General features: G+C 39.9%; 1 protein-coding gene across 2 annotated transcripts; it reads right to left on the bottom strand.

Annotated features, from left to right (window-relative positions):
• Nucleotides 1-1,506: 1,506 nt before the first annotated feature.
• PTCD2 (pentatricopeptide repeat domain 2) lies at nucleotides 1,507-26,036 on the bottom strand. 2 transcript variants are annotated; one of them, XM_067569353.1, is made up of 10 exons: nucleotides 25,801-26,036; nucleotides 22,120-22,212; nucleotides 20,551-20,680; nucleotides 19,796-19,913; nucleotides 16,540-16,618; nucleotides 15,162-15,253; nucleotides 9,510-9,623; nucleotides 7,708-7,782; nucleotides 4,941-5,054; nucleotides 1,507-2,043 (listed from the first exon to the last, which is right to left on the bottom strand). In XM_067569353.1, exons 1-10 carry the CDS (start codon nucleotides 25,934-25,936, stop codon nucleotides 1,819-1,821), a joined length of 1,176 nt encoding a protein of 391 aa, XP_067425454.1. In that variant the 5' UTR covers nucleotides 25,937-26,036; the 3' UTR covers nucleotides 1,507-1,818. The 2 variants fall into 2 exon arrangements, with proteins under 2 accessions (XP_067425454.1, XP_067425455.1); XM_067569354.1 differs by having other exon boundaries at nucleotides 25,797-25,855.
• Between the last annotated feature and the right edge of the window lie 5 nt (nucleotides 26,037-26,041).

Raw genomic sequence — 26,041 nt, 5'->3', positions numbered from 1 at the left:
CATACATTTGAAGATGCAGCAAAAGTAATCTAGCAAAACTGAAGAGACACATTACTAATGTAACATAGACAAGTCATGCTATCTTTTTGTACACGTAAAAATGCATTTTACATCAAACCATTTTTCTCCTAAATGTTGAACGCATCCTTCTGAGTGAATACACAATACTCTGCTCCTTTCATTCTACCTTAAATTAACATTTAGCCATTACTGTACTGAAACACAGTGTTTATGAATACTAGAACACGTTTACAAATACTATATGAATTTTCATTTCAAATGAAAATATTCTAAGCTACTTTAGTTCTAACACAATATGGACACTAGTGAGAAAATTCCCAGTTGATAAGAAGAAAGTTGTCCTAAATCAGTAAGCAAAAAGTTAAACATGTTGTGCATCAGAACACATCTTCCAAAACCAACTTTAATACCAACAGGAATGTGTGTATATGTGGCATTTTATCTGGATTGCATGCATGTGGTCATGAAACCAGCTCACAGACTCCTACATTTCTGGTATGAACTTCAAATGATTAGGTAAATCCTTTTGGCTGCACTTGTGGAGGTCACAAAACCCCATGCCCATGACACTGTTTCCATAGTAACTAACGATTACAATACTAAGGGGACAAAGCAGAAGGAAACTTAGTGAACAAAAGACAAGTTGTTAGAGTGAAAATATGTGTCAGCTATAAAATGTGTAGAGCCTAGAATGGAATTCTGCACTGAGAATTGATTGTGTAAAACTGGAATCATCTTATTCAATTTGCTCCCCAGGTGTTTTCAGAGTCAGACTGGCTCACTTGAATGACTAAACTTCTGATTCTGTGTGGGCAGAGTCCTGTTTCTGCGCTAAGTCCCACTGACTTGTGAGGATCCATATCGGTGCAGGGATCTGCCTGTGTGGATTTTACTGCAGGATCAGGACCTACGATTTGACTCCTACTATTTCTGCAAAGCCAATGCAAAAGAGACTGAGTTGGACTCTATTCTTTCTTCTGTGTCTATAGGATTATTTACTAACTTGCACTTATAGGGCCAATCTTTCCACATATGTGAACTGACCAAAAGCAACAGAGATAACACAGGTCACCAAGATCATAACTTTTATTATTGGTGAGAACACACAAGAAGGAAAGAACCTTGGTTGACTCTCAGATCCCTGGCTGGGGATGCAAGGCTAGCAGTCAGAAAAACATTTTACTTATAAACAAAGCACATCTTTTCTGGAATCAGTCAAATACAACAAACACTAAACCCCCCGTACCATTTTTACAGTGTCATTTTTCAGACTAAGACCAAACGTTAAAGTTCATCAGTTATTTGGGAAGACCTGTGACATGCATCACACTTGCTCTAGAAGACCGTAAGCTAGATCTGGGCTTGAATTGCAGAGTACGTATCAAGATCTGAACTTTCCCAAACTATGGGGGGTTTGGTTCCAGGATTTTTGATTGATGCCATCCCTACTTTGACATTTAATACAATATCAAAAAGGCAATCTGTCTCTCAGAGCATCTCTACACTCACATTTTATATGAAAAGCAATACCAATACTCTGACCATTTCAAAGAGGAAAGAAGGAAAGAACTTTCGTAAAAATGGCAGATTACTCTATTTTTCATTGTGCATCAAATTCCCTAATTCACAGATATTTTGAGCATCAGAATTCAATTAAGGAAACCCACAATTTTTTTTTAAACACCATTTTAGATAAATGGCATAAAGCATCCGTCTGCAGGAGAGGGGAAGAAGAGATGCTTTATTCAAACATTTAAGCGGTGCTATTGTTAGTACCATTTGCAGTCGAATATAGAACTACTCAGTCTTCAGAACAGATTGAAGTGGTTTGAAAGTCCGAAGGCTCACTGTCCTTTCCGTTGATAACTTCTTGTAGTATTCCTTATACAAAGGAATTTTACACAGCATTTCATCCAGAGTCAGCTTGGTTACCTTTCCTGATGCTTTCAGCTGGTCATAGATATCTTCTAATCTGACAAGAAGAGCAGGGTTTTCCTCCAACTCTTCCCTGACTGTTGCCAGCTTTGAAGAGATAATGGCATATTGTAACAGTCCAGCAAATAAAAATCTCATTCAATCACTGCCTTCCAGACAACACAAAACACCATTCAATGAAAAATATGTGATGATGGTGAGATGCAAGGTTAGCATAACCATCTGCAAGAAGAGACTGTTAAACAGCACATTACAAAGCAACATACCACTGAACATGTGTTGAAAACCAATTAAAGAGAATTTATTAGATGAAAAGCCTCTGTAAAGTATCCAAGTATTCTTTTCAGTCCTAGTACAGACTGTAATAACAAAATTATTGCTTATTTAAACCCAAGTTGTATAATTGTTTCCTGAAATTTGTTTCGCAGATCAACACTATGATTCAGTGAAAGTAATTTAGTATGTCATACTTACAATGCAATCAATACAAATCAGGCTGCTATAATGCTGAAATATTCTGTATATCATGAAATCTGTACAAAGAGATGAACTCAAGCAAATCTGCTTTATATGGATTTGATTAATAATACACTCTGCACAAGAAAAGGAGTAAAATTTGTGTTTGGTCTTTGACAAGTTTATAAACATTTATTTAAAAAAAACCAAAAACACAACATTTGTAACCTTGTAAAGAAAATGGAAGATAAAAAAAATCCATGGAATTCAGGTTTGATCAAGAAAATAATTAAATTATAAAACCAGGATGCTGCTTTTAAAAAAATCCTATTTCATGCGTCTTATTGTTTGTAGTAGTTTGATACCCCAATGTGTCTATATAGTGTGTATATATATACACACACACACTACATGATCATCTTTCAACCAATCAGCAATTGTGTGCGATATCCACCCTTCCTCCACCTTCCCATTACTCCTATAGATCAGTGTTTAAGCGGGTATTTTTATATTCTTACAATGGCTTGGTCAGTAAGTATATTCAAAGTGAACACATTTAACATGCTACTAAACATCTGTAGAAAAAGGACAAACAGTGCCGCCCAACCCAACCAGATCAGCGTTCTTCCGGAACACGTTCTGCCTCCTGATTAATATAGTAATGGAATGATAACGATAATGGAATAATACTTTTTTTGTAGGAGATCTCAAAATACTTTACAAACATTAATATGCCTCACAACAGCCCTACGCTGGGGAAGGCAAGGCATAGGGTGTACAATTTTCAACAGTGCTAATATGACTTAGGACACCAAATGCCAATGATGTTAAACAAGACTTAGGCTGGTAAGGCCTGCCTCCACAAAACTACTTAGGCATCTAAGTCCTGTTTTTAGGTGCTACTGTGATCCACAACCCTGAGTCAACTGACTCCTAACCCTGTAGGTACCTATGGTTTTGGAGTAAGAAGTTCCCTAGGCACCTATAGTCCTGTCTCTGGGCACGCACACTGCTGCCTTGCTCTAGGCATCCAGATCCTTGCCTCCTGCCTAAGCCCCAGAGTGATGCATAAGCCAGGGGAAGATAAGGCATTCCTTCGCCCAACTTGCATGTGGGGCCCGAACCAGCAGGTGTACTCACAAGCAGCCTAACTCCTCCCAAAGCTGCCAAGGGGCAGGAGGAGAGGGAGGAGCAGTTCCCTTATAACCTTTCCCCCAGTGGTTAGGGTGATCATCCAGGATGCATCCCTCCTCTGCCTACTGAGGAGAAAAGATTTTAACTGGGATCTGCCATCTCACAGCTGAGTGCACCAGCCACTGAACCATAGAGTGAATCTCAATTTTTCCTTGGCCCAATTAATATTTATTTATTCAATTAAAGTGGAATAACTTCAATAGGACAGACTGAAGGAGACCCACGAGCATAACCTACAGACCCCATGAGTAGAGCACCCACTTGAGAGGTGGCCAATCCTTGTTCAAATCCATTCTCCCCCATCATTGGTTCAAGTCCCCGCTCCACATGGTCTCCCCCATCCCCGGCAAGTACCCTAACCCCTGGGATAAAGATTATAAGAGCTCCTCTTCCTCCGGCTGTTTTGTATATAAATTAGGTAGAGGAGCACCTCTCTCCTCCCCACTTTGGATCGCCAGCACAGATAGGTGCTCCCCTGCAGCTCAGACTTAGGTGCTCATCTCCTTGAGAGGGGCGGGGTGTAGCACACATCTTTCTCATTGGCATCTCCCACTGGCTAGCTTAGGTGGTTCTCTGCCTAACATGCTGGCTTTTGTGGACTGCATTCTAAGGCACCTATCTCTGCCCATTCATTGTACAGGGAACACAGGTGCCTAACTTAAACTTTGGGGACCACGGTGTTGTTCCTATGGTTTTCTAGGAGCCTAAAACTTCAGCACTATGACACTGAGCGTCACAACACCCATGTCACTTTGTGGCCCTGGGCCTAAGTGCTTAAATCACTTATGGAAATGGGATTTAGATTCCTAAGTTATTTAGGCACTTTTGAAAATTTTACTCAAGGAGAGCAAGTTGGTTTCTTAAGGTCACAGAGCCAGGAATATAAGTCAGGCCTCATGATGTCCAGTCCTGTTCTTAAACAAGATCATTCTTCCTCCCCATTCCTATTCAACAGAGCTGTTATTACGTTGAAGAGAAACAGAAAAGTGATTATCAAGGTTGTTCACTTATCTGATTAAGGTACCTTCAGCTATCTAGAACATCAAATACAATAATTCTAAGAGAGAAAGGAAGATAACCTAGATAAATGACTAATAATGAGGTTTTTTGGTAATCTTTGTTCTTTCACTTAATTTGTTCAATGTCTGCAAACTATACTAAAAGAATAACTTAAATAAGCCAGAACACTAGAAAACCTGCTGAAGGAAAAGAAAACCTGCTCTGGCAGAGGAAAGGAATGGACTAGATGATCACCTAATAGGTCTCATCCTCAATGTCAATGATTCCATTATTTTTAACTAATTTAACCAATTATCAAGTATGCATGTACTCACCACCTGCTCAGAAATCTGAGTTTTTTTCACCAATTCTGGAGTATTCTCTTCCAACACTGCTTCCAATGTCTTCAGAGTCTCTTCTAGTGCACCAGACTTGATCTGCATAAGAATCTTTAAAAAAAGGAAATATTAAAAAATACACACACACCACCAAAAAGCATGCTTTTAATGTGTTTAAAGGAGGACACTGTCAAGGATGACAGAACCAAACAACAAGCTGTCATGCTGGCTGGATTGGGGGGGAGGGGCATTCATTATATTATTTAACTTCAATATGTCAAAATCATAATAATTCATATGAGATATGCCGTGTCAGGTACTGTTAGAAAGGCTATAATATGCTAAGTAGGATGATAATGTTTATGTTCATGTGTTATATGTGTAATGAAAGTTATGGATATGGTTGATATATCTGTATTTCAAATTGTGCTGTGTCTGGGCGACACCCCAGACAGGATGGCTGCAGCACAAGCGCCTGCTTAATGTCCCATTAAGGAAACTCACAGGTACAATGGGCCCGGAGGAGAAGCCAGGGATATACCTGATGAGTCACAAGGAATTACTCATGTGACTCTGGTCTCCATCTTATTCCTGTAAATTTTCACAAGCAGCATGGCAAAGGTCAAAGGACATAAAAGGCAGCTGCACCACATCCATTTTGTCTTCAGCCTACCTCTGGATCAACTCATCTACAACTGAACTGAAGCTGTGAAACAAAGGACTGAGATTCATCCAGGTGCTGGATGTACACCAGGGGGACTATACAAGCCTGAAAACTCCACAATTCTGTTAGAAACCTAATATATATGGATTTTCAAATCTATTGTATTTGTCTGATTGCTTTAATCCTTTAACACTTCTCTTATAGTTCGTTTCTTTCTTTTTATAATAAACCTTTAGTTTTAGTTACTAAAGGATTGGCTGGCAGCGTGGTAATTTTGAGTAAGATCCAAACTTATATTGATCTGGTACTGCGGCTGACCCTTTGGGGTCAGGAGAAACCTTTTTGGTAAAGAGCACAGAGTTTTAAATAACTGATCTCTTTACTGGACTTAGTGGCTGACTGGGAGCCAGAGACTGAAATGCAGTAAAGGGGGCTGTGTGTATTTTTATTCTGGCTTCTTGATAACCAGAGTGGGGAATCAGAAGCACTGTTTGTGGCTTGTTGGGAAGTCTGACCTCAGTGTCACCCACCAGTGTTGGGAGAATCTGCTCTCCTTTTACAGCCTGCCCTGACCTTGGCATTTTTAGGTGGCTACTCTAGGCATGGATGGGTCACAGAAGCTAACTGTAAACATTTAAAATTTTTAAAATGTTCTATTGATACTGAATAAAAACTACAAATCATGGGGGAGGACTTAAAAAAAGAAACCAAAAACAGCCTTCACAGTGTAACAATTGGGCCTTGGAAGGTGAAAATGTTCTTCAGAGACAGCTGTGTTTGTTGTTCTGGGGGAAATTGGTTTTGATTTTACTGAGTTATTAGCTTATGAAAATCACATACAAAGGATTTTCCTCACTCAACTGGTAAAATGTGCAGATAAAGAAAGATTCACTGCATGTACCTGGGCACAGAGCCAAGGCAGGGTGCAGTGAAATTGGGCAGCACTAAATGTAAAGTTTACTTACAGCTTTTGCCTGAGTGAATGATGATGCTTTTTCAATTGATGTTTTAAAGGGGAGAAAACAGCATTATTAAGGTAACTTGCCCAAAGGCCCAGAGTAAAAGCAATGGCTGAATGAGAATTGGCTCCCAGCTCTACCCTTACAAAACTAGGTCATGCTGCCCTTCTCTCTGTTACTACAACTATTCAACACAAATGAACTATTTTTGTAACAATTCAGAATGTGACTTATTTTTAAAAGTGATCATGACAGAAATAGAGTCAGTTTTTGGAGTAATCCATAGCATCATTAATATACTTACAAGTCATAAAAACCGAATCTTCTCCATTGCCTTGCACTTTGTGTAGTCATTCCCACTTGAATAATGCAAGCGCAGAGTAAGAGTAAAACAGTGTTGTCTCTCTTTGACTCAGACTTTGTCTACAATACAGGTTACTTCGGTATAACTTACATTGCTCAGGGGTGTGAATAACCCACACCTCTTAGCGACATTAAGTTATACCAACTTAAGCACAGGTGTAGACAGCACTACAGTGGCAGGAGAGCAGTGGTGCATTACAGTGGCGCACCTGAATCGGTGCAGCTGCACAGCTGTAAGTGCTGTAGTGTAGATGTAGCCTTATACTTAGATTGTAAGTTCAGTGGAGCAAGGCCTGTTTTTTTGTTCTTGTTTGTACAGCACCTAGCACAATGGGGTCCTGATCCATAAGTAAGGCTCCTATAGGCTACAGTATTACAAATAATAAAGAAATAAATAATAAGAACCAAATCAGAGGAGTGGCATTTGACATCCAGACTGTGCTCATTTTGCACAGGTATGTGATCTATCTGCAATCCCCAAATCACCCATGTTTTTCCCATTCCCAAATCCATGTGCCAGATTCCTCTGGACTCTTCCAGCTAAAGGTACTAAAAGTGCTATAATACATAGATATCAACAGTTATAACATAGTCCTGTCTTGAGTGCAGGGGACTGGACTAGATGACCTATCAACGTCCCTTCTAGTCCTACATTTCTCTGATTCTTTGATTACGCAAGATGCAAAAAGTAGAAAGTCAGGGTCTAAATGCATACATAACTCCTTTAGTGTCTTTCTCTGGAGACGATTATGTGAGGATGCAAAATAAGGACACTTACTTTAAGATTAGTGCATAGTCTGCTATCTGGGTTCATGATCAGAGAATAAATGTACTGGGCTTTTTCCAAATCATTCTAGAAGGAAGAAAAAAAACCCCAAACAAATATCAAATTATACTTGTGCAAAACCTAATTTTATTACAAACACTTAAAAAGAACAATTGTACAGCCTCCAATTAAATATCCACAACCCCCACATGCTCTTTCAAATATTCCAGAAGACCCACTCATTCTACATATTCACTCTGTAAGAAACTGCTGTATTTTTTTTGGTCATGTAGCTCTGTAGAATTTTGAGCTTTTTGACTTTAAGGCCACAGTTCAGCAAGATACTGAAGCATGAGTAGCTTGGAGACAATAGGACTCTCATCTCCTTAAAAACCTTGCTGAATTGGGGGGAAGAGGGGCTCTTAACTGTTCAGCACTTTTACATTGTGGACATAGCCAGGCACATTTATATAACATAGTTAACCACCTAACTTGTACATACAATAAAATATTACAGTGCTGTTGTTATAAGGCAACACTAGATGTGTGGTCAAATCACTATATATGCTTCTTAAGCACATAATGAGACATGATGTGTAACTCCCCATATCTTCTGGAATATACAGGTACATCCAAGAGTGCTGTTCCATTTGTGAAACAGGAATTTAAAATATTTTAGTAAGCAAAATAAAGACATTATTAATATAAAAGAACAAGACTCCATATTTTTATATGGAATGAGATTTTGATTTTAACCTAAAGGTCGTGGAAAGAAGTTGACACTGTAAGAACCACCACAACTTATGCTATCCTTGTTATCCTTATAAAGTATCCTTGTTGACATAATTATTCAGTCTCTATGCTTGCAGAGACGTATCAGAGGGCCAAGGACTGATTGAGCATGGGGACTGAATATTTAAATACCACTTAACACACATCAACATTCTGGTGAGATAGGAAGTATCATCCCCATTTTACACATGAGGGAAGTGAGACAGAGAAGATTAATGAATTCAACAAGATCACAACAATTTAGTAGCAGAACTGTGATTAGAGCTCAGGATTTTCTAATTTCCATTCCTCTCATCAATCCCCCACCCTATGCTGCCTCAGATACCTGAAGGTGGTTCCTTCTATGTCAAGATTTGGGCATGCTGGCAGGGCAGTGTAGAGATACTTGCACTGCCTCTGTGGTGTTCCTATTTTGTTGTATTCTATTTCAGTTTCCAAGGCTGTTAGTAAGCAACTAATTTAGATAAATTTGTATTGATATTATTATTTCCTCAGGTATTTAGATATTACCAGACAAAGAGCTTTGTTAATCTTTTCATTGATTCCAAGACCAGAAGGGACCATTGTGATCATTTAGTCTGACTGCCTGTGTAACAAGGACCGTAGAACTTCCCCCAAAATTTTTCTTAGAGTTATGTATGTATGTATGTGTGTGTGTGTGTCTCTCTCTCTCACACCTCCATCCCAACCCACCCACCGGCTCAAGAGTAGAGTCTACATGTATGTCTTTGGCCTCTGAGCACTGCTGTTGTTAATAGCTATTTCAATTCATACTGTGTTGGGATTTTGCTCCGTGGTTTCCATTAACAGGACTAAAAAAAAACTGCACTGGACTGAATGTGTATTCTAGAATTTAAAAATTTCCACACATTTTAAATGGCAGTTATATTTTTCTCTATTTTTCAGTGGCCTAATCATAGTGGCAGGCAGACACACCTCCATTTTATTTTTCTTCTGCTTACTACCATATTGCACAAAAAGTCAACAGAATCAAAGACTAAATAAAAATAAAACCCCAGTACCTGTTTCAGAGCAAACGCTACAGCAAAGCAGTATGTTATTCTTGGTAATGTATCTAGTTGGAACTGATTCTCTTCAAGTATCTTTGTGAACTTTTTCCAAGACACTGGGCTGTTCTGTGTAGAAATTTAAATCCAGATAGTGATTGTCAGTTTAGAGAAGCAGCAAATGCTGAACATGATTTCAGAATTTTATTAGCTACATTTATTGCATTCAAAAATTCATACATCTTAAGACTAATAAGAAAAGCATCTTTTCAAACGGCCATCACACCTGAACCAAACTGCACTATGCTACAGCGCAGATTCTGTGCAGTGCTTCCTGAGGACAGCACCAAATATATAATTAAGGGGAGGCAGGATCATAGAATCACAGAGCTGGAAGGGACCTGGGGAGATCATCTAGTCCAGTTCCCTGCACTCATGGCAGGACTAAGTAATATCTAGACCATCCCTGACAGGTGTTTGTCTAACCTGCTCTTAAAAATGTCCAATGATAGAGATTCCACAACCTCCTTAGGCAATTTAGTCCAGTGATTAACCACCCTGACAGTTAGAAAGTTTTTCCTAATGTCCAACCTAAACCTCCTCTGCTGCAGTTTAAGCCCATTGCTTCCTGTCCTGTCCTCAGAGGTTAAGAACAATTTTTCCTCCCTACTCTTTGTAACTTTTATGTACTTTTGTGTACTTGAAAGCTGTTATGTCCCCTCTGTCTTCTCTTTTCCAGACTAAACAAACCCAATTCTTTCAGTCTTGCCTCACAGGTCATATTGTCTAGACCTTTAATCATTTTTATTGCTCTTCTCTGGACTTTCTCCAATTTGTCCATATCTTTCCTGAAATGTGGCGCCCAGAACTGGATACAATACTCCAGCTGAGGCCTAATCAGCGCGGAGTAGAGCGGAAGAATTACTACTCATGTTTCACTTACAATACTCCTGCTAATACATCCCAGAATCATGTTTGATTTTTTTGCAACAGCATTACACTGTTGACTCATATTTAAGCTTGTGGTCCACTATGACCCCCAAATCCCTTTCCACAGCACTCCTTCCTAGGCAGTCATTTCCCATTTTGTACACATGCAACTGATTGTTCCTTCTGAAGTGGTGTACTTTGCATTTGTCCTTATTGAATTTCATCCTATTTACCTCAGATAAATTCTCCAGTTTGTCCAGATCATTCAGAATTATAATCCTATCCTCCAAAGCACTTGCAACCCTTTTCAGCTTGGTATCGTCCACAAACTTAATAAGTGAACTCTCTATGCCATTATCTCAATCATTGATGAAAATATTGAACAGAACCGGACCCAGAACTGATCCCTGCTGAACCCCACTCGTTATGTCCTCCAGCATGACTATGAACCATTGATAATTACTCTCTGGGAATGGTTTTCCAACCACCTTATAAGAGAAGGTCATGTGGGACAGTATCAAAAGCCTTACTAAAGTCAAGATATCCACATCTACCGCCATCCACAAGGCTTGTTACCCTGTCAAAGAAAGCTATTAGGTTGGCTTGACATGATTTGTTCTTGACAAATCCATGCTGACTGTTACTTATTACCTTATTATCGTCTAGATGTTTGCAAATTAATTGCTTAATTATTTGTTCCATTATCTTTCCAGGTACAGAAGTTAAGCTGACTAGTCTGTAATTCCCTGGGTTGTCCTTATTTTCCTTTTTGTAGACAGGCACTATATTTACCCTTTTCCAGTCTTCTGGAATCTCTCCTGTCTTCTAAGACTTTTCAAAGATAAATCGCTGATGGCTCAGATATCTCCTCAGTCAGCTCCTTGAGTATTCTAGGATGCATTTCATCAGACCCTGGTGACTTGAAGACACCTAACTTGTCTAACAAGTAATTTTTAACTTGTTCTTTCCTTATTTTAGCTTCTGACCCTGCCTCACTGGCATTCACTGTTAGAAGTCCAATTGCCACCAACCTTCTTGGTGAAAACAAAGAAGTCATTTAGCACCCCGGCAACTTCCACATTTTGTGTTCTTGTTCCCCCCCCCCCCCCCCCATTGAGTAACGGGCCTACCCTCTCCTTGGTCTTCCTCTTCTTCTAATGTATTTGTAGAATGTTTTCTTGTTACCCTTTATGTCTCTAGCTAGTTTAATCTCATTTTGAGCCTTGGCCTTTCAAATTTTGTCCCTGCATACTTGTTATTTGTTTATATTCATCCTTTATAATTTGACCTGGTTTCCACTTTTTGTAGGACACTTTTTTGACTTTTCGATCACTTAAAATCTCCTGGTTAAGCCAGGGTGGTCTCTTGCCATACTTCCTATCTTTATGCAATGGGACAGTTTGCTCTTCGCCCAAGCTGCCTTCCACTTTCAAATTCTCAACCAGTTCCTCCCTGTTTGTCAAAATTAAATCTAGAACAGCCTCTCCCCTAGTAGCTTTCTCCATCTTCTGAAATAAAAGATCGTCTCCAATACATTCCAAGAACTTGTTGGATAGTTTGTGCCCTGCTATGTTATTTTCCCAACAGATATCTGAGTAGTTGAAGTCCCCCATCACCACCAAGTCCTGTGCTTTGGACGATTTTGTTAGATGTTTAAAAAAAGCCCCATCCACCTCTTCTTCCTGGTTATGTGATCTGTAGTAGACCCCTACCATGACATCACTCATTTTTTACCCCTTTTATCCTTACCCAGAGACTTTCAACAAGTCTGTCACCTATTACCATCTCAACCTCAGTCGAAGTGTATACATTTTTGATATATAAGGCAACACACCCTCCCTTTTTTCCTACCTGTCCCTCCTGAGCAAGCTGTACTCTTCTATACCAATATTCCAGTCATGCGTATTATCTCACCAATTCTCTGCGATGCCAACTATGTCACAGTTGTGTTTATTTACTAGCATCTCAAGTTCTTCCTGCTTATTCCTCATACTTCTCACATTCGCATATAGACATCTAAGATACTGATCTGATTCCTTCCCCCCCCAGTTTTGTCCTGTTTCTTCCCTACTCCTGCTATAACAGCCCATGCTCCCCTCAAATTCCAGCCCTTCTTCCAGGACCTTCTCCAGGATTGTGGGGGCAAAGGTGACTTTGAACCCCCTTTAAATTGTCCTGGTTGTGGGCTGCTCAGAGGGCTAACACAGCCCCATGAACCATTGTGCTCAGCATTATGGACACTTACCCTTCCACCCCCAGCATGCTTCCTAAGAGAACTGACTTTTCATCATTACGTTGCTTACGAGCTTTACTGGATCTCAAAGGAAATCCATATGCTTTTTCGGTACCATTGATCTAAGAGAAGTCTGTACCCAGGCACTTGAGAATTCATCTGCTTCCATAAGAATTATTACAGAACAAATTCTGAGAGATGGTTCTATAGGAGGAAATCTAATATAGCTTAGATTTTTGCTAGTTCTTGGTATGGATAACTTGCATTATTTCTTGGAAATAAATAATCACATAGATGTTCCACTAATGCCTTTAATGTGCACGCAATTAGGCCCAGCTGCTGCAAAGACTTCCACACACACACTTAACTTTATGCATGCAAGTAGTCCCATTGAAGTCAGCAGGATCAGGGCCTTCGTGTGCCGACCGATGTGTTAAAGGCACTCATATTGATATTGTATCACTATTTTTAATAGGATCATATAATAAAGTGTGATGAGTTTGTCCATGTATTTTCTGCTTAGTTAATCATCTTTAATTTTTTTCTGTTTGTTCCTGCTTTCTGTTGCCACAGTTTCAAGAGTTACACCTGCGATGTACCAGCTGAATGTTTTAGGATTACTGTCTTTCATTGTTTAAGACTATTTTATTATAGTGATGGGTAGTCTTCATCACTGTTAATGACCCTTGATGTTTTATTTTATTTAAAGTATGTTCTTGGGAGACTTATTCCCAAGATTGGCAGACAGATGTATTATCTAAAGGTTTTGTTCCCCATAAAAGAAGTATTGCCCTTTATGGCAGCAAAGAAAAAGGACCATGATGATAGTCACATCTTACAACAATGACTTCAAATACTCAGTTGTCTGACCTCAAAAACACTTCTGTGCAAAGATTAAACAATGGTTCCTTTGTTTATCCACTAGCAATCATCCCAGATTTAAATCCTATAAATCTCTGAGTAGGTGGTATTACTATTCAAAATAAAACCTACAACACTTATAATTACACATTACTATTACTTACAGTAGCATCACAATTGTAAATCCTAAAATAGTCAATTTTAGAGAGTTTCCTCTTGTAAGAGTATGATTATCACTTTCCTGAGGCTTCCTATACTGTAGTATTAACAATAATATTTTCCACTTCTGTAGAGCTTTTCTAACATGCTTTCCCCAACCCATCATTTTAGCATATACCCCTTTTAGAGAAGAGTGGTAGAACCAATGAAGGACTAAAATTTTCAAATAATCTCCTCTCAATCCTCTTTAGTGCATAAAGGGTTACCCTGGCATATTCACTTATCAAAGGCATCTTGTCTTTAGCAATGGCAAATATATTATTGCTGTTAAATTTTAACTGGGTGATAGTTTGGAGCCACTCCTCAGCTCATCCTCCTTTAGCAGCTATGTTCTGTAAGTGAGGATGGGCCAGGTTCTCCTAAAAGCATGGCCAGGGCCAAAACCAATAGAAACTAAGCATTTCCACTGACCCTTTGCAGGACACTACACACTTGTGTGTGCAATGAAGCCAAGTTCTTCAGCAACTGTCTGCAGCAGACTACACAAGGAGATTAATCAGAATTTTAGGGGTATGAACAGCAGGTCCATGACCCTGTAGCCCAAAATTATGTATGTTGGAGGTTGAAGCTATGGACTGTATGTGCTTTTCTAAGTGTAAAACTTACCATCATGATAGTGTTTTAGGCCAATGCTTTTTCTTGAGGGCAATGAAATAAATATTTCCTACAATTAACTGAAAAATTCTGGGAAGCTGACTTTACCATGGAGTCATTATTCTGGAGCCAGTGGCTGTATTCCCAAATAGCATGGTGGAAAATTGTAAGTAGGGATTTACTACAGAGCTATAACTAAAGGAGGACAATCTTTTCTAGGGTGATACATATAGTAGAAAAAGAATGTTGTGTTTATACGTTAACATTCCATTTTTGCAGAACTGGGTTCAAATGTGGAGAGAACCAGAGATCATAAGTGATACCAATTTGAGTGCCTCACTCTAGTTCCTGGATTATGTTTGCCTATAATGCAAAATTAGTGAATGATTTGAGCATACACTGACATTTCTGCAAGGAGCAGATACTTCAGGAAATAAGTGCTGAATGCCAAGTTTCGAGTGTGTTATAATAGCAGAACTGCCACTTAATGAGGCAGGGTCCTGTGAAAAAAATAATATGTAATCATATAATTAAAGACTGCATCATAATATACAAGCACAAAGGGGATGAATTACAGTTGCAAAGGGAATTTAATTCTGGAATTTTCTAACTTGAGTGCTCGACTTTGCAAACTTAATTTTTTTTTGATGTGTGCCATATATGCTATATACTTGATAAAAAAGTCATTTATGATTGACTTAGGTTTCCAGCTGAAGTGGGTGCAGCAGATGAGAAACCATGGCAGGGTATCAAATAGAAATTTTAAAGATAAATCTAATTAAAATAATATACCACAACACGTCTGCATGATTAATAATGAAACACTTTACCAGTTTGTAGCATATTGCAAATGCAAGTAAAAAGGTATCTTTGATGTATTTGACATGTTGTTTTTCCATTTCTTCTAGCACTTCAAAAGCATCTGCCAAAAAACAGATATTCATCCGGTAGTAAATGCTTCACTAATTGAGGAGTTTAATGCATAACTCATCTACTACTGAAAAACAAGATTTCATTATGATATGAGCTCAAAAAAATAAATATACATTTCAAATAACGTTACAGATTAAGAACTATTAGTTTAAAAAGAGAATTTACATGGAAATGATACACTTTCAGAAACCTTGCATCAGTTTCAGGTGGATATAACTTGCTTTACAAGAGAGATGTGATGAATACTTGATTTGGGTTCAATTTGTATGCAAATCCTGTCTTATTGCCAGATATATAGTCATACAAATCTGAGTCTAAAATCCTATACCTACCTGTCATGCTTCCAAATCCCCAGACACACCAGGCAGTGGCCATTTAAAAATATGGCCAAACTCATTGTCCAACCCTGAACTGAATTCCCACAAGCTCCCAGCTGCTGTTTCTCTACACCTTGACCCTGTATTCAATCCCTAATCTGCTCATTTCCAGATTAGCTTGCCTCCCTGACCTAGTGACCCCAGCAATATTTGAAATCAGATTTACCAAATGCCAAGACAACGTGCTGGGTATACTGCAAATCCAAAAAAAGGGAATTTGTCTTGTCCTTACTTTATATTGTGCTTTAGATTTTCATGTTTTTCCAAGGCCAAATGAGACAGTTTCCCAGGTCTTCAAAAAGGGTGAGACTGTGGTTTTAAGACAATGGCAGTAATGTGCGTGAGACACAATCTGATTGCATGTGTTATCAGAACGAACAGACAGAGAGAGCCCCTGGACAATTTTCTTACAAACGTTTCCTCTCCACCAAACATGCTTGAACTCCCACAAAAATGCCTGAATAAATTTTCTTCAAACTTCCACATCCCACAAACAAAACAAGGCAACTCTTTTGTAGGGGAAAAAAGCATGAGTCTAAAGGACAGTCTAAAGGACATTTCAGTCTAAAGGACATTTTAGAGAAGTTAAGCCGTTGGAAAATAGCAGTCCAAGATAAAAGGCTCTCCCCTCAACCATAATTGTACAGTATTTCTACATAATGGTACAGTATGGGAGGCTAGAGTACTGCTGCAACTACTTAACAAGTACACACTTGTGGAGCCCTTCAAATGCTGTTGCATGCTGCTGTGCAGCTTTCAAATGCACATATGGCTCAGCTAGCCAAAATAAGCACATTGTCCAGTTTTATTTATAGCTTTAAAATAGATTCATGATCTATTTGAGAAGTGTACCTTGCTCAAAATGCATTTGCCTGTACACATTTATTTTAGCACTTACCTTCATAATAACCTTTCTTAAACAACATATCCATCAAAAGAGCGAATGATTGGCCATCAGAGAAGAAGCCATACAGAGTCTGGTGAAAAAAAATATAAACACAGCCAGTTTTGAACAAAGTTGCCTTTAGGACCTGCCTTACCACATTCAGCATGTCCTCCAACTGTGAAACTGGCCACAACCCATAAGTGATACGATTGGCTCTCAAAGTTCTCCTTGTGTTCTCCAATGGAGTAATCTTTAATTTTCCATTGAACTTTTGAACAGATTGTCGCTAATTTTTGAAGAACTTCCCATAGTTCTGATTTTAAAAAGATTGATGGCAGGATATATCCTTTAAGTTAGTACAAACAGAACTCACTAGGTGCGGGTTACTTCGAAATTTAAACTGTTACAAATCCAGTTTTGTGTTTTCCTGTAGCTCAACACTGATTCACAATGTCTTTGAGGAAAAAAATGCCAGCACCATCAAACCGAAGGAGCTTTTTGCTGAACAAGGAACAAAAATGGTCAGCTGATCAGGACCAGGACTGAAGTTACCAGAAGCAGAGAGTTTAATGAGAGAACATTGGAATGAAAAACGAGCGTATCTTTCCTCACTGAAATTATACTGAACATGGAGCATTCAGGGAAATGAATGTGAGAGAGACATTACAATGCCAGAGGTGCATTAAGTTTGAATTTCTATCCACAAAAGCTACACTAATGGCAATGACTGCTGAATGTTACTGTGGAGAACGAAGGAGTTACATGCAAGGCTACGACTTTGGCATGGAGATCACTGTGTTCCTGGTAATCATGAATTTGAATAAAGTCAGTGGTCCTTGCAGCAGCCGCTCCTTTTTCTTCTGGGAGTGGTGACTTGGCTCACATGGTGACAGGGTCATTCAGGTTTGATGTGTCTGCCGTTCTGTAGATGGGGACACAGGGGATGAGCCAAACCTTAGTGGTGCTGTGACCAAGTGGTCCAAGTTACAATGCTTGAAACCGGGAGCCAGGCTCAGCTGCTGTAGGGTGAGTGCAGGGCAGGCTTGCTCTCTAGCCACCCATCCCCCTAGGGCCTACCCTCCCTCACTGGGCTGGGCTAACCCTCCCACAGGCCCACTACCCTTCCCCATTCCATGACAGTCTTGTTTTCACACCCCTCTGCCATTAAATTTATTAAAAATTTCTGCAAAAAAACAAATTGTAGCCTTAATTACATGTTGTATTTTTTATAAATATGATATGCCTCTCTGGTTATCTGTTCAATATTAACCTGCTTGACTTCCAGAAGTTAAATCAAAGAAGGTTGTTAAGGGAGAAACCTGAAGGAAAAGCACAACAGTGACAAAGATTAGGCTCCTTGGGGAAATGACAGGGAACCTATGGATTGGGAACAGCCCTTCCCTGCCTCCAGATAATCTGGCAAGGTGTTTTCTTCTCAAACTAAAACCTAGGATCAAGATGTTCCTAAAACTTAGTGTGTCTTCAGTCAACTTGAGTTACAACTTGAGTGTTAGTTACCCTGATGGACCAGCCAGCTCAAGCTTAAAGTGCCATTTAACTCAAGCTAGAGATTTATGTCTATGGATGGGAGTCAAATTGGGGTATGTCTACCCTGCAGCTGGGATCGTGCCTACTAGTCAAAGTCGACAGACATTCATTAGTTCTACTCAAGCTAGCATGCTAAAAATAGCAGCATGGATGTCATGGCACAGTTGGTGGCAAGGGCTAACAACCTAAGCGCAGACCCAAGTGGTCATGGTGGGTCTGAGCTCAGATAGCTAGCCCGTGCCACCACCCATGCTGTAACGTCCACACTGCTATCTTTAGCACCCTAGCCTGAGCTGGATTCAAAGTTGCTTGGGTAGGTTAGCCTGTGCACAGTTTTTGCTGTGTAGACATACCCTGAGGCTGACACCCAGACTGACGGAGACACACAAGGACAGCAGCAAGAAGGGTGGCTGCTCTAACCCACAGATGGGAATAAGATGGACCTACCTAAGCTATGGATAGGGAGGTTAAGCTTAGGTAAGGGAATATATTCAACTCTTTGTTATGTTGACTCATTTGCCTAAATGCTGCACTCCCATTGGCAATGAAATGCTATTTTGTTTTGAAGATGCTGTTTTTCAGTCACTTTACTCAGCTGCTGTCATTACCCAACCATGTGGGATCAAACAGGTGTGCTACAGCCTGAAGACTCAATCTAGGAGTGACCGGACTACATGGTTCCACCCAGAGTGAGGTATAGGTATAGGAAGCCAGGCCTGTTACCTTTGTGTCCTTCCTGTGCTCAGTGTATCTAAGCTGTGACTGGTCCAGTAACTGTGACAGTTGCCTTCCATGATCTAATGCCATTCATCAGTTCTGTAATTTCTGAGGGTCTCTCTAACATAGATCCCAATTCAAAAAGGTATTGTTTAAACACATGCCTGCAAAAACATGTGAGCAGCCTTAATGATTTCAAGAGACTTCTTGCATGCTTAAAGCTAGGCATGCACTCAACCATTTTGCTAAATTAATGCCTGATCCAAATCCTACCGAAGTCAAAGGGAGTCTTTCCATCAACTTCAATGGGTTTTGGAATAGGCTGATAATACATAGCCTCCTTTCTCTACATTATAGGGCTTCAAAGTGCATTCTAATAATGACCTATGTAACATTCATATAGTATTTTATATCTTCAAAATGCTGTCCAAAAACTAGTCTTTATAGTTGTTTGTAAAACATTAAGGGGCTGGTTTTCAGAGTGGTGAGTACATACAGTTCTCATAAGCTTCAAGAGCTGCTGCAAGGGCTCACCATTTCTAAATCTGGGCCTCATCTTCTATATAAAAGTCAGAATCCCAAAGATGATGTTATGGATCAAACAACACATCAATGAATTATGTTTACCACCTCAATGTTGTCTGTGCTTGATAGGTTGAAGAACTACTTCTACTCAATGCATTTTATAGAATATGTTGTAATTATTCCAAAATCCAACTAACCTCCAAATGTATATGCTAGCTTGGTTGAATGTTTTCAACTGTTGTTCCTAATGGACAAAAGCAGATTGGAAAGTCAGTGCTGGCTAATCAGCACAGGCTTTTGTATTTTAGCAAATAAATTCATATTGTTTCTACAAATCTGCCACTTTACTATAACTTTGAGTTCACAGGAGGTCAGGACAGGCATCATATTACTGACCAAATTTAGAACTGAAAAGGAAAATACTTTTTTTACAAATGCACGCATGCACGCACGCACACACTACACAAAGGGAAGCTACCTCATCTTTGATGAGTTCCACTGCAGGTACTTCAAGGCCCAGTTCATAACACAGCCTCATAAAAATGGGTCCAAATTTATAATCGCCAAAGGCCATAGTTCTGTTCTCTGAATGGTACCTGATTAGAAAAGATTTAAAAAAATTTAAATGCATCAGGAGTGGAAAATTGTGACTAATTATAACTTCCAAGAGGCAATGAAATCTGCATATGAAATGGTTTAGGCAAACTGTTCAGTCTGTATGCAGTTGATGGCATTTAAAATAACAGTAAGATCATTGCATGGAAAGAATACTGTCAGCTCCAGACAATTGGTAAATAATGAAGGGAACAATAATGTCATCTCTTCTATTTCTCACAATAGAATCTGTATCGGATTAGCAATAGGGAGTGGGCTTATATATTGCTATAGCATTTATTAATATTGATTTTTGTGGCATTATTTTTAGTACACATGCTACTTGTAAAATGTGTTGGATTGATGGCCCTAAACATTCTAGTCCTCTATTTACAAAGCAAAAGCAGCACGGGCAGTAGTAGGACTATTTTGCTGGCAACATGCTTCCACCCTTTTCTGCAGGGCAACATCTAGGCGAGAGGCTTTTTCACTTTCCATGCCCTTTTTTTCTTTTTCCTGAGCTGACCATTTCACCGTTGCTGGAGAGACGCATTACAACTATAATTACAATAAATGCATAAATGAAAAGCACAAAGAGGAGACTAAAAAAAAATCCAAAGCAAATTGTTTTCTAATTACCTGTAAATAGCACTTTTTGCTATTTCGACATCATCAGACGTCTGGCACAAATGAAGCAATATTTTTAATTCATTCCTGAGAATTAGTTCTTTTTTTTCCATTTTTTCTTTGATATTTCTAAAATATGAATCTGAGAGAAAGCAAATCATTGCAGCAGTCTATTGGACACAGCTCTTTCAGTCAGTATAGTATACTCTTTCCCAGAAGTATGACAATTTCATAGGTTACATCTACTCTACAGCACTTTGCAGCTGCCCCGATGCAGTTGTGCCGCAGTAGCACTTGTGATGGAGACGCTCTAAGCCAACAGGAGAGAGCTCTCCCATTGGCTCAATAATTCCTGCCTCTGTGAGAGGCGGTAGCAGCTCTCCCTTTCTATACCAGCACTTAGGTTGGTGTAATTTACATTGCTCCAGGGTTTGGATTATTCACACCCCTGAGAGAGGCAAGTTATACCAAAGTAACCTATATTGTATATAAGGTCATAACATTAAAATGATTTCCCCGGTAACAGGCATATACCGTCCACAGAAGAGTACATATCTGGGGGTTTCCTTGAAAACTTGAGTATCTGAAAGAGAGGGAGACTCAACAATTTTAGAAAGGGCTCCAAATCTAAAGCTTTTCTAGATTGTTCTGCATCATGTACTATAGGGGATAAAAATAAAAATCCCAAGAGCTTTGACGCTCTGCTTTCTGCTAGCCCCAGTTGTAGATTCAAACAGGCCTGGGACTACACCAAGCACTGGATAACAGTATTGGCCTGGGGGATTAATATTCCTGGATAACTGAAAGAGGCGAGGAAAAGAGTTGTCTCATACCCTTCTAAAGCTAGAAAAGAAATGCACAAACCATAACCATAGGATCCTGGTAAAAAACTTAATTACTTCTCTTGGTCTCTCAAATGCCATGATAGGTGCAGGAAATAAAAACATATCCAATATATGCACCATAAACTAGGAATATGACATATTATAATTTCATTAGTTCTCAGGGGATAACATAACTCAGCTAAGTAGATGAATGAAGTGAAGTATGACCTGAATCCCTATAAAACTTAGTTCCTAAATTTAGCAACAGTGCCCAATCTACATTAATATATTGAATATATTATCTTATGAATCTTACTCCGCATCCTTCACATACTGAAATTTCACCATTACAGCTGGGATCTTATAAATGAACCAAGCCGTGGAGGTGGACACAAAAGAGAGTTCTTTTAAACATAAAAACAAACATGTACTTTTAACAGTAGATCTGTGCAAATCAATACTAGTAGTATTGTAATTATTAGTTCATCAATCCTTTGCTTTCCTTGTAGTGAAAGCCTGACTGACTGTGGGATTACTAGTCCAAATTTGCATCACTCTGTCACCCAAAGTAAACCTCTTCTGGATATCTAAACATTTACTAAATTTTGAACTAAGTTTCTCTGTAGAAGAAAATAGTTACCGATTCTAAAAAGTTTCAAAGTTTGCATTACAGTTTGGTGGCCTTCACTGGAACAAACAGAAATCTTAAACACTAATTTTAATATTGATGATATTACTCAATAACAAATACTAGTACCTTTGTCTTCATAAATTAGACGTCTAGTTGCCAGCTTCTTCTCCTGAAATTGTTGCAATCCTATTGCATTATCTCGTAACAGATACCGTTTTGCTAAAAATGGCAGGGAGGGAAAGGAAAGATGCAGCACAATATTAGATTTATAGCTTTGAAAACACTGAAGTTTGCATTTAGGAATTGTTGCTATTATTTACCATGTAATCAAGGTCCACGAAAAGACTTAGGGCCTGGTTTTCAGATGTGCTGGGCACCTGCAGATTAGTCAATGGAAGCTGTGGGAGTTCAGTACCTTTAAAAATCAGGATCTTAAAGAGCATCGTACTCAAAATGGGACTGTAAACATGGCACCTTCTTTCTCAACTCTGAGTCATAGTTGCTTACTTTACTGACAAAAACAAGTATTCACTCCTATTTGCAGGCAAATGTAGATGAGGAGTGAGGAGTATAATAATTTGCCTCACGCATAATTAAAGTAAACTGCAAAAGAAAAATTAAAATTGAGATGCGTGTGTTTCCCTACTAATCAGGCTGAGAGAGCATTCAGAGCAGGGAGGGGGGGAAGCTCCCCCCTTTGTGAAATCCTCTTGCTAGTGGTCCTTTCTGGCTCTCCCAAGAGATCCCACAATACATCATTCTATGACAGCACAAATAGTGGCTGTGAAGAGACTTTGATATTTGTTCTATCGTAGACTATGCACTCTGGGATCTCTTGAGTAAGCCAGGAAGTTCCAAAAGAATTTCACGAGGGGAAAAAAATTGAAAAATGAACATGTATTATTATATGCATCACAATAGTACCCAAACATCCCAATCAACTTTGGAGTTCATTTGCGCTAGATTCTGTACAAGTACATAGGAAGACATGGTTCCTAACCCAAAAAGTTTACGCTCAGGACTTTGATGCTGAATTCAATTTTATTTTTTGTTTTGCATCTCATCTTTTTCAGCTAAATTCTGTTTGCAAAACCTTTATCATCACAGACATCTCTTCAGTAACAGAAACTATCTGCAACAAAGCAATTTTAACAAGGTTATTGTAAAAGTTTACATTGCCACAATCCACTCTTAGTTTTTAGTTCCTTATTGAATCATTCTAATCCTTTTTGTGTGTTGGCTTAATCGAGTGATAGCAAGGACGGATCAAAGTTAGGGGAATATAAAAAGGGAATAAGTAGCCTAACTAATGGAACAGCTCACATGGATAGGGAAAAAAAGGGATGGTTTTACTTACTTACTTACACACACACACAATTCTAAGGAACCAAAAAAATAAAGGAAATCCCAAGATCATTATTTATATAAGAAAATAAAGTCCCACCTATCCATATTAAAACAAACAACACAAACCATCCTAACACAGCTGAAAAACACGCCTCCTTTCTTTCAAACTCACACAGTGTTAAATGTGTCTCAGGATAACCTGGACTGATCAATGGAACTATACTGAGGCTTCCAAGAAGTTCCTGGTCTCAGGCCTCCCAAATAGAAACCCACATCATCTTTTGAATTGTACATCAGAACAGCCTTTTCCCCAAGCTCAGTCTGCCTCCAACACTTCTCCATGTTGGTTTGCACCCCCCCATCAAGAAATGGCACAACCAGCATCCTGCTGTTACTTCAGCAGCTCTTTGACATAAGCTAACATAATATATATTATGTTATAACAGTGTTCAAATGACACAATTCTCCTGCTCCCATTGAGCTAGAAGCTTGACAATTGTTACATTGTCCTTATGCTCCATCCACTCCTGACACTTGCCATTTTTAACATCTCATCAAGAGAACATCAGTTTTATAATTTACAATACATTATTTATGAGGTAGTCTTATTAAGTATCATCCTCTGATTTGGAGAAATTAAGGTCATCTGATGTTTTATTTATTGGATTTTCACTATCAAAATTTCTGAAGGTAAGAAACTGAAGCACAGTAAGTAACGTTAACATCCACAGGTATGTTAAGTGCTTCTGTTGGCATAGTTAACACTGTTCAGGAAGGTGCTGTTACTATGCTGATAGAAAAATCTCAGCAGTGTAAGCTGCATATACATCAATTTAGCTATATCAGCAATGAACTGGTAGTGCAGACAAAGCTTCAGTATCAGGTTTAGAATATCTAAAGGCAGCAAGGCAGACATCCCTTCAGTCTTTAAGTCAGTTAAACTGAGTATTAGGCAGGATAGACAGCCAATAGCTACTAGAAAAAGCATTGGGATAGAGTGTCTGTGTATGGGGCGAAATAGCTTTATCTGAGTTTAATTTAATTCTCTGTCTTCTGAAGTACTTGATATCCTTAATTTTGTACCTTATAGAGTAGAAAATAACTTAGAGGGGGGAAAAAAGTAAATATTGAACTGATCACTAACACTGTACATTCTGCATTGTGGGATCGTGGAAATTCCACTCACTAAGGACAGCAACTTTTTGAAGAAACCTGCTTTTGTTGAAGTGGCTTTCCATTATTCAGAAGCTTCCAGAAAGTTTGGCCTATGGAGGAATTGCCCTTTCTAAAAGGATATGACAATAATAGCAGGCCATTCCCAGTTAAGGTGCCTCCAACATCACAAATTGTAGATAAGAAATGGAATAGGAATACAGTTACATGGGCTGTTCTATTGTGCCTATGTGCTAAAAGTACAGAAACAGAAATGTGGCTTTTCTTGGGTGGATTCCCTTTTCTTTATTTCCACAAAACTGAACACTGCACATTTCAGGTTAGGTCATTTGGAAAATTGATCAACATGAGCACGGATGTCAACAAGCAAAGGCAACTGGGGCTTAGGCAAGGACATTGTTCTACCTGGGAAATTTTCGTACAAAAAATAAAAAGTGAAAGCACTTTTCCATGGTCAGTAAGTGGGATCTTATATTTACAGATAGGGAAAGTGAGGCACCCAGAGGAGAAGCGATCTGCATACTACTCGCCTAGGGATTCAGTCCCATGCTGGAAAGAGAACCACATGTCCCAAGTCCCTATCCACCCAGTGGCCTTAAAACAATTTTTATACAGGGGTTACTGAAAGCCATTGAACAAAACTGCAAACCTTGTATATGATGGAAACCACTTCAAGCCACCCCCGAGCACCCCTGCCTGATCCCACCCCAGGACCACCAGTGCCCGTCGCTGCCGGGAACCCCTATGTCAGCAGCACAAGGCCGCTGGCCGGGGGGAGGTAACACTGTCCACGCAGAAAGCACAAGAGACACCGAGGGCTGCTAGCTGCAAACCCAAGAGGCTCCCTAACCCCCTGTACTGCTGGGCGCAGGGCAGGGGGGGCGGGCAGACAGCCAGCTCCGACAACCCCACTCCCACCGGCAGAGCCTAAGCCCAGACAGGACCGTGCACCTGCTGCGAAGCACTCCGCTCACAGCAGGCCAAGCGGGTCCGCCGCACGACGCCAGCCCAGCGCCGGGGAACACGGGGGGGTGGGGGAGGGGAACTCACAGGACTACACATCCCAGCAGCCCGAGCACCAGCTTGCCGAGTCCACTACACCCAAAACGCTGCAGTGCATGCTGGGAAGCGTAGTCCCCCTCGGCCGTGCGCCGTCACCAGGGTGCGCTGCGCAGCCAGCCCCCCGCCTTAGTCACTCACTATAGCATGGCCCAGACAGACTAGGGACACCTCCCGCACCCCCATCTCCTGGCCCAGGCCAGCCTCCCTCCCCGCGCGCCTACCTACCTCCCTGCGAGCAGCTCCAGCAGCCAGGCGCCGCGGTGACGGCAGGCCACAGCCTGGCGGAACCTTTGATTATCTTCCGCAGAATTCGGCTAGCACTTCCGGCTAAGGCGGCGGCGGCCGCCATTATCCTCGGCATCGGTCGGAACTAAGGTCGCACTGACTCGGAATGTACCACCTGCGCCCGGAGGCGGGGGGTGGAGAGGGAGAGAGGCCCGCCCATAAACAGAACTCACCCCGCCCT

Source organism: Emydura macquarii, unplaced genomic scaffold (genome assembly GCF_026122565.2).
Source record: "Emydura macquarii macquarii isolate MOO-44397 ecotype Brisbane River unplaced genomic scaffold, CSIRO-AGI_Emac_v2 contig_2897, whole genome shotgun sequence".
In the NCBI taxonomy this organism is placed as follows: domain Eukaryota; kingdom Metazoa; phylum Chordata; order Testudines; family Chelidae; genus Emydura; species Emydura macquarii.
Note: the sequence above shows the minus strand (reverse complement) of the source record. Positions and strands in the feature narration are given on the sequence as shown.

Coding starts and splice junctions, on each gene's coding strand:
- PTCD2 (XM_067569353.1), bottom strand. CDS start 25,936: ATGCCGAGGATAATGGCGGCCGCCGCCGCCTTAGCCGGAAGTGCTAGC. Junction 7,783..9,509: donor TAGCGTTTGCTCTGAAACAG/GTACTGGGGTTT, acceptor TCTTCCTTCTAG/AATGATTTGGAAAAAGCCCA. Junction 2,044..4,940: donor CTCAGATTTCTGAGCAGGTG/GTGAGTACATGC, acceptor ATCTCTTCAAAG/CTGGCAACAGTCAGGGAAGA.